Source organism: Micromys minutus, assembly GCF_963924665.1.
Source record: "Micromys minutus genome assembly, chromosome: 6".
Classification (NCBI taxonomy): domain Eukaryota; kingdom Metazoa; phylum Chordata; class Mammalia; order Rodentia; family Muridae; genus Micromys; species Micromys minutus.
Genome location: NC_137975.1, coordinates 40,144,583 through 40,158,760, shown reverse-complemented (window position 1 = coordinate 40,158,760; position 14,178 = coordinate 40,144,583). Strand labels below are relative to the sequence as shown.

General features: G+C 41.3%; 1 protein-coding gene across 8 annotated transcripts in view; it reads left to right on the top strand.

Moving 5' to 3' along the window:
• Positions 1 to 14,178, top strand: part of ACBD5 (acyl-CoA binding domain containing 5) — a gene marked incomplete at its 3' end in the record, with an annotated part of 46,081 nt that overhangs the window by 10,320 nt on the left and 21,583 nt on the right. For all 8 annotated transcript variants that reach the window (XM_080918442.1, XM_080918439.1, XM_080918436.1 and 5 more), the window contains exons 5-8: positions 1,036 to 1,150; positions 7,401 to 7,535; positions 9,983 to 10,177; positions 11,079 to 11,185. In XM_080918442.1, coding sequence (XP_080774568.1) covers positions 1,036 to 1,150; positions 7,401 to 7,535; positions 9,983 to 10,177; positions 11,079 to 11,185 — 552 coding nt within the window. The remainder of the gene's footprint in view (positions 1 to 1,035; positions 1,151 to 7,400; positions 7,536 to 9,982; positions 10,178 to 11,078; positions 11,186 to 14,178) is intronic.

The following is a 14,178-nucleotide window of genomic DNA, read 5'->3' as shown; positions in this document are numbered from 1 at the left end:
TGGTCATAGTGCATGGGAGACATTCAGGAGGCAACTTGTATGAATTGGCTCTCTTCTTCTGTTGTACGGGCGCTGAGTGTTGACCTCAGGTTGTCTGCCTTGGCAGCAAGTGCCTTTAGTCAGTGGGCCAGCTTGCTAATCTTTCTTACCTTAAATAATGTATAATTTTCAGGATACATTTATATGATTCAGTATAAAGTTGAACTGACAGTAATGTCTATTCATTTTTTTCTATCCAGTTTTATAGAGTAATGGTTTAGTTTAACGTGAGGAAGGGAGCAAGTAATTCCAGTTACTTGCACTTGCAATTGTGTTCAAGACCAGCCTGGCCTGCATAGGGAGTTCCAGCACAGTCAGGGCAACACAGTGAGATCTATGCACCTCCCACCCCAAACAAAAACAGCAACAACAAACCACAAACCCAAAACCAAACCAATGGATGATTCTAAATTTGAAGGTGTCAAAGTATTTATCAATTCCTGCTTTATGATCTCTTAGAAACTTCCTTAGTATCAAGCAGCGGATATGAGGGGATTTTGTTTTAGTGCCATGCCACACCTGTTTTTGATGTACAACTTAAAGGTTCCCACATAGTTTCATGTGAAGCCTGTGTAAAATAGTCTTTAAACAAGAATACTTTTAAAATAAGAAACGTTTTCTTTATGTGTATGTGTGTGCCTGAGTGTCTGTGGAGCATATACATGTAGGAGCCCTAAGGGGGTAGAGGTGGAGCTACAGATGCTTGTAAGCCACCATGTGGGTGCTGGGGTCTGGTCCCCTTTAAGAATATCAAGTTCTCTTTCAACAGGTGAGCCATCTCTCCAGCCCCAAGAAGACTTTTAGATTTTAGATCTTTGGTTTTCTTGAAAAAATGTAGTTTATATACATTTTATATACATTGTATTCCCTTTGGGATGTGTGCTAATGAATTTCAAGTCCAAAAATTATTGACAAACTTGAAAAAGTAGATTTTATACAACTACAAATCAATTTAACAGTTGGTGACTTTACGGTATTCTTTTCTCTTATGTACAGATTATTGAAACTATGCCCATGACTGAGAAAGTGGAGGAGTTGCTTCATGTTATAGGTCCATTTTATGAGATTGTAGAAGACAAAAAGGGCAGCAAGAATTCTGACTTGACCTCAGGTTGTATGATCTTTGTTCTTTTTAACACACACCATCTCATGAACAAGGGTTGGGACAGGCTGGTCTCTAACTCACTAACTTCCTGCCTCACTGCCTTATATCCTGGGATTACAGGCATGTTTAATCCATTTTATGATCCCTTACCTTAATTCAGCAGCTGATTATATATTAATTTTCTCTTTTACTTTCACATGCCAGTCCGATTGGAGAAAATCTCCAAGTACTTAGAAGGTAGGAATAATGAAATCCATGTAAAACTGTTGTTTAAAATTTGCAGGACAGGGGGGCTGGAGTGATGGCTCAGTAGTTAAGAACACTTCCTAGTTTGCAGAGGACCGAGTATGATTCCCAGCACCTGTGTCAAGCAGCCGACACGGCCTATTATCCTGGCTCTAAGGTATCACCAGATGCCATCTTGGCTTTGTGGCCATCCCCCCACACACATGGAATCCCCTCATATTCACGTACCCTCAAACAGATAAGTAATGGGGTTGAAGGGACAGCCACTGAGTGGTTAAGAGCACTGGCTACTCCTCCAGAGGTGCTGGGTTCCCTTCGTGGCACTGACACGTGGCTCGTGATTGTCTCTGACTCTAGTTCTACAGTCTTGTGCCCTCTTCCTGCCTCTGAGGGCACCAGGCACACAAATGGTGCACAGACATGTGCAGGCAAACCCCAAACATGAAGTAAAATTAAATAACTAAAAATACCAATAGAAAAAAATAAAAACACATATAAAATAAATTTATCATCTAGAAATTGATATCCAAAGCAAACATTGTATCAGGATTCTAAAATATTAAACTATATATTTTAGTCTTATTAAAATTTTCCAAGTGGTTCACTTTTATATTACAGAAATATAGATTTTATAGTTTTTTGTATTCCTAATTAAATTAGTAAACTTATGTTTCCAGTGCACTCATCCTGCTATGCCAAGGGCAGTGGTCAGAGGGCAAACTGTGGGACTTCATTGTCTATTTCTTCCTAGTAAGTCCTAGGGTCAGCCTCAGGCCCTCAGGCTTGGCAGCCTTTACCTACTGAGCCATCTCACTGCCCAGTTTTGTTTTTGTAAATGATATTGTCTTATGAAATATGTTATTTATAGCATGGATTAAATTGATTTTTAGCTTGTTTGTAAAATACTTATTTTATTTAGAAACGGTATCTTGTTACAGCCTTGGCTTTGAACTTATTATTTGGATGAGGATAGCCTTGATCCCTGGATGAGTCTGTTCCTCCTCAGGCTGTGGGGTTACAGGAGTGTGCGCCCATGCCACCTGCTCCTCTGCTCACTTACACGCTCATTTACTGTGACACAGTCTTGGCATAAATAGGTCCTGGTTGGCCCAAAACTACTGTGTAGAGGAGGCTGACTGGAACAGTTATCTTCTTTCTTCCACCTCCTAGTACTGGATTTTTCCCGAGACAGGGTTTCTCCGAGTAGCCCTTATCTATCCTGGAACTCCCTCTGTAGACCAGACAGTCCTCGAACTCAGAGATCCTCCTGCCTCTCTGCCTTGTGAGTACTGAGATAAAAGGCGTGTGTCACCACTACCCAGCATCATATTCTCTTAATAGTATTTTATACTTTTGTATTGTAAATTATTTTTTGTGTTATACGCTATGGTAGGTTGAATTATTTTTTAAAATTTACTTTTAGTTAAGTAATATCACTAAATATAGAATTGTTTTGGTTTATCAGTCTTATATGCTTCATTTGTATCTGCAATTTATTCTAATGGCTTTCTTTCTTTCCTTCCTTTCTTCTTTTCTTCCTTTACTTGTTTATTTAATGGCTGAGCCATCTCCCCTGCCTGTATGTATATATGTATGTATGTATGCATGTATGTATTTTTGAGATAGAGTTGTACTTTGTAGCTCTGGCTAGCCTAGAACTCATAAGAGATTCTGCCTCAGCCTCCTGAGTGCTGGGATTAAAAAATATGTGCCATTCATACCTGAAATTATTTTTTCTTCTTGTTTCTGGTATTGAGAATTTTCTGTACATATGAGCATGCCATGGATAGCAGATTGTTTTTACAAATTATTTTTTTTTATTTTGTGTATATGGATGTTTTGTCTGCAAGTGTTTGTGTACCATTTTTATGCCTGGTGTCCTTGGAGGCCAGAAGAGGGCATTCGATCCTCTGGAACTGGAGTTGTAGACAGATTGTGAGCCACTGTGTGGGGACTGGGAATTAAACCCATGTCCTTTTGAAGAGCAGGATATTGTTCTTACCAATGACCCATCTCTCCAGCTCCTAGATCATTTAGTGTAAAGATTTATGTATGGGTGTTTTGTCTGCACGTGTGCCTATGTACCACTTGTATGCCTAGTACCTTGGGAGGCAGAAGAGGGCATCAGACCCCTTGGGACCTCAGTTTGGGTGATTATCAGCAACCACATATGAGGGTTCTCAGCATAGTATCCAGATCCTAAGCAGCCAGTGGTATTAACAACGGTGCCCGTCTCTCAAGGTGTTTTGCTTTATGAGGTTAAGGAAGTTCTGTTGTATTCTTTGTTTCTTTACCATTTTTATTTTATTATTTTTTATTATTACTTTTACTTTTTTATAGTTCAGTCATTAGCCCCCCTCCCAGTCTGTTGTCCACTGACCCACAGTTCCTCATCTCATTCCTCCTCCCCCCATCTCAAAGAGGATGACACCCCTCACCCCCAGGCCTTCCCACTCCCTGGGACCTCAAGTCTCTGGAGGGTTAGGCAAGACTCCCACTGAGGCCAGACCAGGCAGTCCTCTGCTGTATATGTGTCAGGGGCCTTGGACCAGCTAGCATATGCTGTCTAGTTGGTGGCTCAGTGTCTAGGAGATCTTAGGTGTCCAGGTTAGTTGAGATTGCTGGTCTCCTTATGGGGTCACCCTCCTCCTCAGCTTCTTCCAGCTTTCCCTAATTCAACCACAGGGGCCTGAACATCAGTCCGTTGGTTGGGTGTAAGTATCTGCATCTCCAGCTGCTTATTGGGCCTCTCAGAGGACACAAGGGGCATCTTTTGGGTTTATGCCTAAGATTCCTTTACCATTTTTAAAAAATATTTATTTATTTTATATGAGTACATTGTTGCTATCAGAAGAGGGCATCAGATCCCATTGCATGTGGTTGCTGGGATTTGAACTCAGGACCTTTGGAAGAGCAGTCAGTGCTCTTAGCCACTGAGCCATCTCTCTAGCCCCTTCTTTACCATTTTTATAACAAAAAATAAAGTTGTGTTTTGTTTCTTCATCTTGTCTATGTGATAATCATGTGACTTCTATTTTAGTCTATTAATATAGTGTTTTACATAGATTTTTGAATGTTGAGTAGTATTCATAACATACCTGAATTGATGTTATGTTTTCTGCTGTCAGATGGTTCTGTTGCAAATGTCTATTTGATGGAGGTTTGTGGAGTTCTGATTACATTTGATGAAGATGTGCACTGATGTGAATTTCTCATGTGTGCATGTGTGCACTTTGTCCTCCCTCACACTTCTTTTTTATTATTTTAAAAATGAAAATGAAAAAGTGCTCTCATGCTTAGCATTTACGAGACCCTAGGAAGCTGGTGGCGGTGGCACATGTCTTTAATCCCAGCGCTTGAGACTAAGTTTTGTGGTTCTTAGTCTGTGTACCCTAAACCCTAAAGGTAACTAAAGGAAGGAAGAAAGAATGTGAATAGTGCCTGATCGAGCAGCATAGTGCTGATCTGAATTAGCACAGCTCCTGTGCAAGGATGGTGGTACAGGTTCCTGTAGTATTCTCTACAGAATGGAAAGAAATTAGCTGGGCTGTGTGCCTGTCATTCTAGCACTTTGGAAACAGAGGCAGGAGTACTACTACAACTTTGAGCCCAGTCTGATCTACGTTGTAAGTTCTAAACCAGCCACGGCTGTAGTGTGAGGCTTCATCTAACAAATGATTAAAATGGAGTCCAACTATATTATTTTTTTTTCAATTTTGTTGGATATTCTCTGTATTTACATTTCAAATGTTATGCCTTTTCCCCTCACACTCCCCTCCTTTCTCCCCCTCAACTTGCTTCCATCAAGGTGCTCCCTCTCCCAATCACCCACCCTCTCCACCTCAGTGACTTGGCTGGTTGATGATGTTGTTCTTCCCGTAAGGTTGGAAACCTTTCAGCTGCTTCAGTCCTTTCTCTAGCTCTTTCACTGGGGTCCCCGTGTTCAGTCTGATGTTTAGCTGCAAGCTTCCTCATCTGTATCTATATGACTCTAAGAGAGCCCTGAAGAGACATCCATATCTGTTTCCTGCCAGTAAACTCTTCTTGGCATCGACAATAGTGCTTGGGTTTGGTGGCTGCATATGGGGTGGTTCTTCAGGTGAGGCAGTCTCTGTAGATCTTTTCTTCAATCCCTGCTCCTCTATTTGGCTTTGTATTTCCTCCCCCTGAGTATTTTGTTCTCCCTTCTAAAAAGGACTGAGGCATCCACATTCTGGTCTTCCTTCTTTTTGAATTTCATATTAAGGGGACTGTTGCTAGGGCTAAAATAGTATATTGATGTTTTCAACAGGCTAGCAAATTGTTTTTCATTTACTATGTTTGAAGGTCATTTATCTCCAACTTTTTCAAGTGATGGCAATTTTAAAATTAAAATTTTCCCTTGCCTTTAAAATGGATAGTTAAGACAGTGTTATTATTTTTGCTATAAACTGGTAATTGAAGGAGTTTGTGTAGTTATAAGTGTATAGATTAAGAGAATACCATTATGTGTTGTGATAGTTTGTATATGCCTAGGGAGTGGCACTATTAGGAGGTGTAGCCTTGTTGGAATAGGTGTGTCATTGTGGGTGTAGGCTTAAGACCCTCATCCTAGCTGCCTGAAAATCAGTCTTCCACTAGCAGTCTTCAGATGAAGATGTAGACTTTCAGACCCTCCTGCACCATGCCTGCCTAGATGTTGCCATGTTCCCATATTGATGGTGGACTGAATCTCTGAACCTGTAAGCCAGCCCCAGTGAAATGTCTTTTATAAGACTTGACTTGGTCATGGTGTCTGTTCACAGCAGTAAAATCCTAACTAAGACAGAAGTTGGTACCAGGGACTTGGGTATTGATGTGATAGTCCCGACCATGCATTTGATTGGAAGTATGTGTATTTGGGGACTTTGGATTTGGAAAGCAGTGGAATGCTTTAAATGGGGATTAATGGGCTATCTTAGTAGGAATATGGAAGGCATCATTAATGAAATTGATTTGAATTGTGAGGACCTGGCCCAAGAGGTTTCAGTGGAAAAGAATTTCAGAATGTGTCCTAGAGACTGTTTTTATGGTATTTTGAAGAATATGGCTACTTTTTGCCCTTGTCTGAAACATCTGCCTGAGGCTAAGGTGAACAGACTTAATTACATTGACAAAGGAAGTCTCAGAAACGCCCATCACAGACTTTGTTCTCTGGTTAAGTCTTATGAAGAACATTTTAAGCAAGCATAGCAAGCTGAGAAAGAAAAAAATATAAAATATATAGTTCAAATATTAAAGGGGCACCAGGAAGTGAAATGAAGCTGAATCTTGGGGCAAGATCCCACCCAGCTAAATTTAGGTCCAAGCATGGCAGTACAAGCCTTTAATCCCAGGAAGCAATGAGAAGCAGATCTCTGAGTTCAAGGCCAGCCTGAGACAGAGCATGTTCTAGGTGAAGAAAAGCTTAAATCCAGCCTTGGTGGACCATACCTTTAATCCCAGTGCTTAGGAGACAGGCATGCAGAAATTCTGAGTTTAAAGTCAGTCTACAGAGCACGTTCCAGAACAGCCAAGCTTAGGCAGTGAAGGAGTTGGAAAACAGAAAGCAGGTGATAATGTAATAGAACAAGGGAGCCATGTTCCAGCCGCAGCAAGCAGCAGATCTGGGGAGCTTCGACCATGTGGCTTTGGCTTAAGAGTGAAAAATAGAAGGGACTACTGGGAAAATTGGTGTTGGTTAGCTGGAGCTAAGAAATTAGCTGTGATTAAGAAGAGACCAGCATTACTGAGGAGAAATTTTCTAGAAAGTTTTTTTAGAGCACACAGATAGCCAAGGTTGTACCATGTGCTGCAGCTGTACTGTGTAAGAGTCACCCAGGTGGTACTGTTGTCTACCTTATGTGTGTGAGTGTTTTGCTGGTGTGTAAGCAGAACTGGAGTTATGGACAGTTAGAAGCCACCATGTGGGCACTAAAAACTGAACCTGGGTCCCTTGGAAGGACAGCCAGTGCTCTTAACCTCTGACCCATGTCTTCGTTTTATGTTTTAGATCTTGGTAATGTTCTGACCTCTTCAAATGCCAAAGCTGTTAATGGTAAAGCGGAGAGCAGTGATAGTGGGGCTGAGTCTGAGGAAGAAGAGGCCCAAGAAGAGTTAAAAGGAGCAGAACAGAGCGGCAGGAATGGTAGGTGTTAGGTAAATGGTTAATGCAGTTAATCATTCATTTTGTACTTCATAAAAGGACAAGAGAACATTTGTGCTGATTTAAAAAAAAAAAGTTGTATATGATTAATGCATGTGGCAGCATTTGTGGTATTGACTTTACTATTAAGGTTTTCATGGATCAAAATGTTCTGCTATGGAATATATACGCAGCCAGCCTTAATCATAAATCACATAGGAGTTAACTGAGGGTGGACAAGAGTAGGCTACTCTTCCAAGTGTTCTGCATGCAACGATGTACTATTACAGAATTAAGAAAGGGGCATCTGCTTTTATTTTATTATGGGTATGGTTGTTTTGGCTGCATGTGTGTCTCTGTGTACTATGTGCATGTGGTACCCTCAGAGGCCAGAAAAGGGAATTTGGAACTGGATCACAGATGGTTGTGAGATGCTCTGTGGGTATAGGGAATAGAACCCAGGCCCCCTGAAAGAGCAGCCAGTGTTTTTAACTGCTGAGCCATCTCTGTATCCCAGTATTTATCATTTAAATGTTTTGGAAACACCACCTCAGTTATTCTAGGCTGGCCTTGAATATGTTCTGTAGCTGAGGATGGCCTTGAACTTCTGATCCTCCTACCTTCAGGCTCCCTGCTGGATTACAGGTCAGTGCCGTCACGCTCAGTTTGTGCACTGTTGACATCTAAGCCCTGGTTAACTATGTTTGGCAAGGAGCTACATCCCTAGCTCCCTACATATATTATTTAAGGTTTTATTTGTAGAATGGAATATGTATATGTACTCTAGCATTCTATCAGAATTCTTTAGCATTGTATGAAAAACAAAATGGAATTTGGAAAATAGAACATAGGCGTACACTTTTTTTTTTTTGCTTGCTGAGGATTGAGTGCAAAGCCTTGCATGTGCTAGTCAAACATTCTTCCACTGAGCTATGTGTGTGCTCAGTTCCAAGTATTTTGAGAGTGAGTTTTACTGTGTAGCTCAGGTTGATTCCAATCCTCCTGATTCTGACTCTAGGTTTCTAGAGCAGTTTATCCGAGATGTAAAAACATTATGACACTATTCTAGGGGCTAGAGAGGTGGCTCAGTGGTTAGGACCATTGGCTGCTTTTCCAGAGGAACTGTGTTCATAGCCCAGTACCCACATGGAGGCTCACAACCATCTGAATTCCCATCTTCAGGGGGGATCTAATACTCTTTCCTGGCTTCCTAGGACATCAGGCTTGCATGTGATGCACAGATGTACATGTAGGCAGAACACCCATATATATAAAATGAAAAGAGATTTCACTTTGGCATTTTAGAGACAGGTTATCTTGTGTAGTCCTGGCTGTCCAGGTAGGTGTGTGTGTGTGTGTGTGTGTGTGTGTGTGTGTGTGTGTGTGTGTGTGCGCGCGCATGCGCGCGCGTATTTTTAACAAATTTATTTATTTATTTTTGTATGGACATTTGTATGCACGTGCCCATGTATGCATGCATAGGTGTCTGTTTTTGTGTGTTATAGTGCACATAGGACATCAGATAACAGCATTTTGGGGTCAGATCTCTCCATCATATGGGACCTGGACACTGAATTCAGGTCATCAAACTTTACAGCAAGTACATTTACTTGTGAATTACTTATCTCCAGATCAAAAGATTATGTTTGAAGCCAGGTTTGTTGATTTAACCCTATAGGCTTGAAGCCAAGGCAGGATTGCTATGATTTCAATCCAGGCTAAATTACAAAGTGAATAATCGACCATTTAAAGCTACATAGTGAAACCCTTTCTCAGAAAAGTTAAAACTGGGGCTTTTCATGGTGGCGGATAACTTTAATTTCAATGGTTGGGAGGCAGTCTCTGTGAATAATGAGGTTATGTCTTAGCAAAACAAAATACCCACATACACCAAAGAAAAGAGCAAGATAATATTCTTTTAAATCTTTTTTTCTAATTTTGAGATTTATTTTATTTTTATGTGAGTCTGTGTGAGCATATTGTGTGAGCCAGCAGAAGGTACTGGATCCTCTGGAGCAGAAGATCTAGGCAGCTTTGAGTCTGACATGGTACTGGATAATCTCTGGAGCCCAAGATGATGAAGATGATGATGATAATGAGAAGGAGGTGGGGGAAGAGGGGTTTTTAAAGGATTTTAGAATAGTCCCAGGGAATGGGGGCATTTTGAAAAGTTAATGTGTATTTTGAGTGAGCTTTGGTCTATAGTAGTTCCTTTTGCAAGGAGCCACCCATTTCTCCTATGCAGATAAGAAACCATTCAGAGGATTGTAGTAGTTTGGGAATTAACTAGTGATTCTAGAAAAATATTTCTTTTTCTTTCTATGTAGACCAGGCTGGCCTTGAACTCAGAATCCACCTACTTCTGCCCCTTGAGTGCTGGGACTAAAGACTGAGTCATTATGCCTGGCTACTGGGCACCTTTGTACATCTCCTTCTTTTTTTCGTATAAGATAAGAAAATGATGAAGAAATCCACCGAGAAGAATTTGGAAATCATTGTTACCAACGGCTATAAAGATAGCAGTGCTCAGGATACACACAGTGACGTTCATACCGATTCTTCCCGGAGTGCCAGGAGCAGTGAAGACAAGCCGGAAGGTCAGAGCTCTCAGTGGACAGGAAACACCGCTGTCTGTGTTCACCAAGGTACTGTCCTCAGGCGCCCCTCTCTAATCTTTTCCTGACAGTTCAAGCACTCTTAAGAGTTCTAGAATGCTTAGGAATTACTAAAGAACTTAAAAATGTCATGTTTAGTAATGTCTTCTTAGGGTTTCTTAAAATTGTTAAGGTTAGTTACTTTGAAGCACAGTGAATTACAGTCAGAACATTTCCTTTTTTAAAAAAAAACATTTATTTATTTTATGTATATGAGTATTCTGTAGCTGTCTTCAGACATACTGGAAGATGGTACCAGATCCCATTACAGATGGTTGTGAGCCACCATATGCTTGCTTGGACTTAGGACCTCTGGAAGAGCTGTCAGTGCTCTTAACTCTGAGCCATCTCTCTAGCCCTGTCAGGACATTTTTTTTTTACATTTGTTCCTTTTTATTTTATTCATAGTGTGTGCTGTGTGTTCTATGGTAAGTCTGAGGAGGGTCTGTGGAGGTCAGGAAGGGCAACTTGAGTTTCTACCATGTGAGTTCCAGGGATTGAATTCAGGTTGGCAGGCTTGGTCACCAGTTTCCCTGGTCTCTGAGCCATGGTGTATTTTATTAGGACCAAGCTCTGTAGACCTGGTGACCTGAACTCCTGATCATTCTCCTGCCTTTACTGCCCAAGTCCAGCTGAAATTTGTTCAGTTAGGTAGATATAAAGTTTTGGAAGCTTATTTAAAAAAAAAAACCATGATTTGGAAACAGGTATAGTGGAATACCTGTAACTTCAGCACTTCAGAAGCAGAGGCAGAGGCAGGAACCTTATGGATTTGAGACCATCCTGGTAGACAGGTTTCTCTCCTAGAATGAGTATAATATAGGACTGTGGAGTTGTCTTTTTTCTTGTCTTAGAGTATAGTTATAGTGTCTGGACACTTGTTTGTATTTAGATACAAATGAAGATCCCAGTGAAGACACTTCAGGAATGCATCATCTGACAAGTGACTCAGATAGTGAAGTATACTGTGATTCTATGGAGCAGTTTGGACAAGAAGAGGTAAAGATGACATTTTCTATTAAGAAATCTTTAAAACAGTATTTCCAGTGCACAGAATATAGTATGACATTCAAACACGGAAATGCCTTAGTAAAACCCATTACTTTGTGTGTTAACAAAAACTAGCAAAGACAAGAAAAAACTCTAATGCATAACTTCAGTTAGTAGCTAATAAGCCTCTTCATTGCTTTGGAAACATGCCTGCTGTAGGGCAAAGTGATTGCTGTGCAAGCCTGCAGACTTCAGATCCTCAGAACCTGCATAAAGCTGGAGAATGTTTGTAATCTTAATACTCCAGGAGTGAGATGGGAAATGCTGATGGGGGAATCCCCAGAAGGTCACAGGCCAGCTAGACTGCTATATGTCTTGATGTAGGACGAAAGACCCTGTTTAGTGGAAAGCAAGGACAGATGTCTGAGTCTGTGGTCCTCTGACCACCACGGTGGGCTGTGGCACTTTAACTGCTAAAATGACAGCCATGAACACATTGAAGTACATATACATCTCACATGCAAACACCTCTCTCTCTCTTTCTCATATACACACGACTAAAAAAAAAAAACCTTGAAAATACTTAAACATATTGTGTGTGTGTGTGTGTGTGTGTGTGTGTGTGTGTGTGTGTGAATTAAGGCTGAACAAGTATGTGAGGACCTAAGTTTGAATTCTCATCTCAGCATCCATCTCAAAAGCCATGTGTAGAGGCCAGCATGGTGGTGCACAACTTTAATCCCTGAACTCAGGAAGCAGAGGCAGGCAGATTTCTGTGAGCTTAGTCTAGCCAGGGCTATATTGTAAAACTGTCTCAAAGGAGAAAAACCCATTAGTGGCTCTGTGTGGCTGCCCCAGTACTATGGGGAGCAGACAGGATGGCCACTGGGGTTTTCTGCTGTCGACTCTAGGTTCAGTGAGAGATCCTGTATTGAGGGAATAATATGCAGTACAGAGTAGGCTACCAGATACTGTCTGACCTCTGCATGTATGTGCATGGGAGTGCCTGCCTGCACTAATACATGGGCAGATCAAACACATGCTTTCACACACACAAAAGAAAAAATATACTACATAATTTTATCAGAATATTACAGTAGTAGAATACAAATTATTTTATTAGAATACATTAGAATTAGAATGCTAATATAAATAGTAGAATAATATAATAATCTAGCATTCCATTATAATTTACTACTTGTGTATTTTATAAATATTCTGTAGCCAGAAGAATGGAAGTGAAGAGGGTAAACTGTAGCCACGAGCTTTTCTGCCTGGCCTCTTTGTTTCCAGAATAATGACTCTGAAACTTAATTATGAATAAATGCCTAGGCCATAATCCCTGACTTATTTTCTGACTAGCTCATAACTTATATAACTCCTGTTTATTTTAGTCTGTGTCTGCCACATGGCTAGTTACTTCTCAGTTTCATTCGTCCATCTCTTCTGAGTCTGGACAGAGTCTCTCACTTCTCTCTAACTTCCAGAGTTCTAATCTCTCTCTACCAGAACTCCCATCTTTTATTTCCTGCCTCACTAATAGGCCATCAGCTTTTTATTGACAGGTGATGCTTCCACATAAGAGATTCTCATAAAGACTGTTAATGCTACTTACTGTCCCTGCTAAAACATTGAATATTGAAGAAAACTGAATGATCTTCAGACATACATTTTTCATACTGACTATATTCCAGTCAGTGAAAACTTTTAGTTCAAGGGCTGGGGAGCTGGTTCAGTAGTGAAGACTCAAGTTCTGGTCCTAACCTCCATGTCAAGACAACTCACAATTGCATATGAACCCAGCTGCAGGTGATCTGATGCCCTCTTCTGGGCTTCAAGGGCATTAACTCTTATTTGCAAAAACGTCCAAACAAACCCACATAGAAGATGTTTACTTACAGGCACACATGCACATGCACACACAGAACTAAAAATAGAAATTAAGCCTTTAAAGTAAAAAACTACTTTTAGTAAAACTAATATTCAGAGTTCAGTAAAGATTCAGTATTGGAAGAACAAATTAAAACAATGGTCTGTGGTTGGATGTGGTGGCCTACACCTTTAATTCCAGCAGTTGGGAGGCAGGGCAGTCATGTCCCCGAGTTTGAGGTCAGCCTGGTTTACATAGAAAGGTCCAGGCCAGCCAGGGCTACCTAGTAAAACCCCCAAAACAAAACAACAACAGAAAACCCATGCAAGTTGGTGATCAGTACCTTTACTCCCTTCGTCAAGATAAAGTTGTACTACGTAGCCCAGGCTGGCTCAGAACTCCATGTGTACTCATGGCTGCTGTTGATAGAGATTGACCTGTGATGGCACCTGCCTGTGCCTCCCTCATGCCTCCCCCGTGCACCACAGTGTACACACTTCATGCCTGTGCCTCCCTCATGCCTCCCCTGTGCACTACAGTGCACACTTCGTGCCTGTGCCTCCCTCATGCCTCCCCTGTGCACTACAGTGCACACTTCGTGCCTGTGCCTCCCTCATGCCTCCCCTGTGCACTACAGTGCACACTTCGTGCCTGTGCCTCCCTCATGCCTCCCCCGTGCACCACAGTGCACACTTCGTGGCAGTCACCCTTTTTCTGTTGACCCATGGATTTAATCTTCAGGAGTCCAGTCTTCGTACTGCTTCTTTGGTTTCATCCATGATATGGCCGAAAACTGTCAAAGACATAAGCTCAGTATTTTTGCTCTTTCTTTGCCTAGTATGCTGGCAGTAGTTTTATGTCAACTTGCCTGAAGCTAGAGTAACTTTGGGAAGGGGACCCTCAGTTGAGAAAATGTTCCCACTAAAATATTCATGTGGAGTCTTGAGACAGATGTACGTGGGCCCAGATTACTGTGGATAGAGCCACCATTGGGCATATGCTCCTGGATGGTGGAAGAAAGCAGGGATCAAGCTTTGAAGAGCCAGCCAGTACTCCACACCCCTTCATGGGTTCTTCCTGTCTTCCCTCAGCGATGACTTACACGATGACTCTTTTCTTCTCTGTGTTGGTC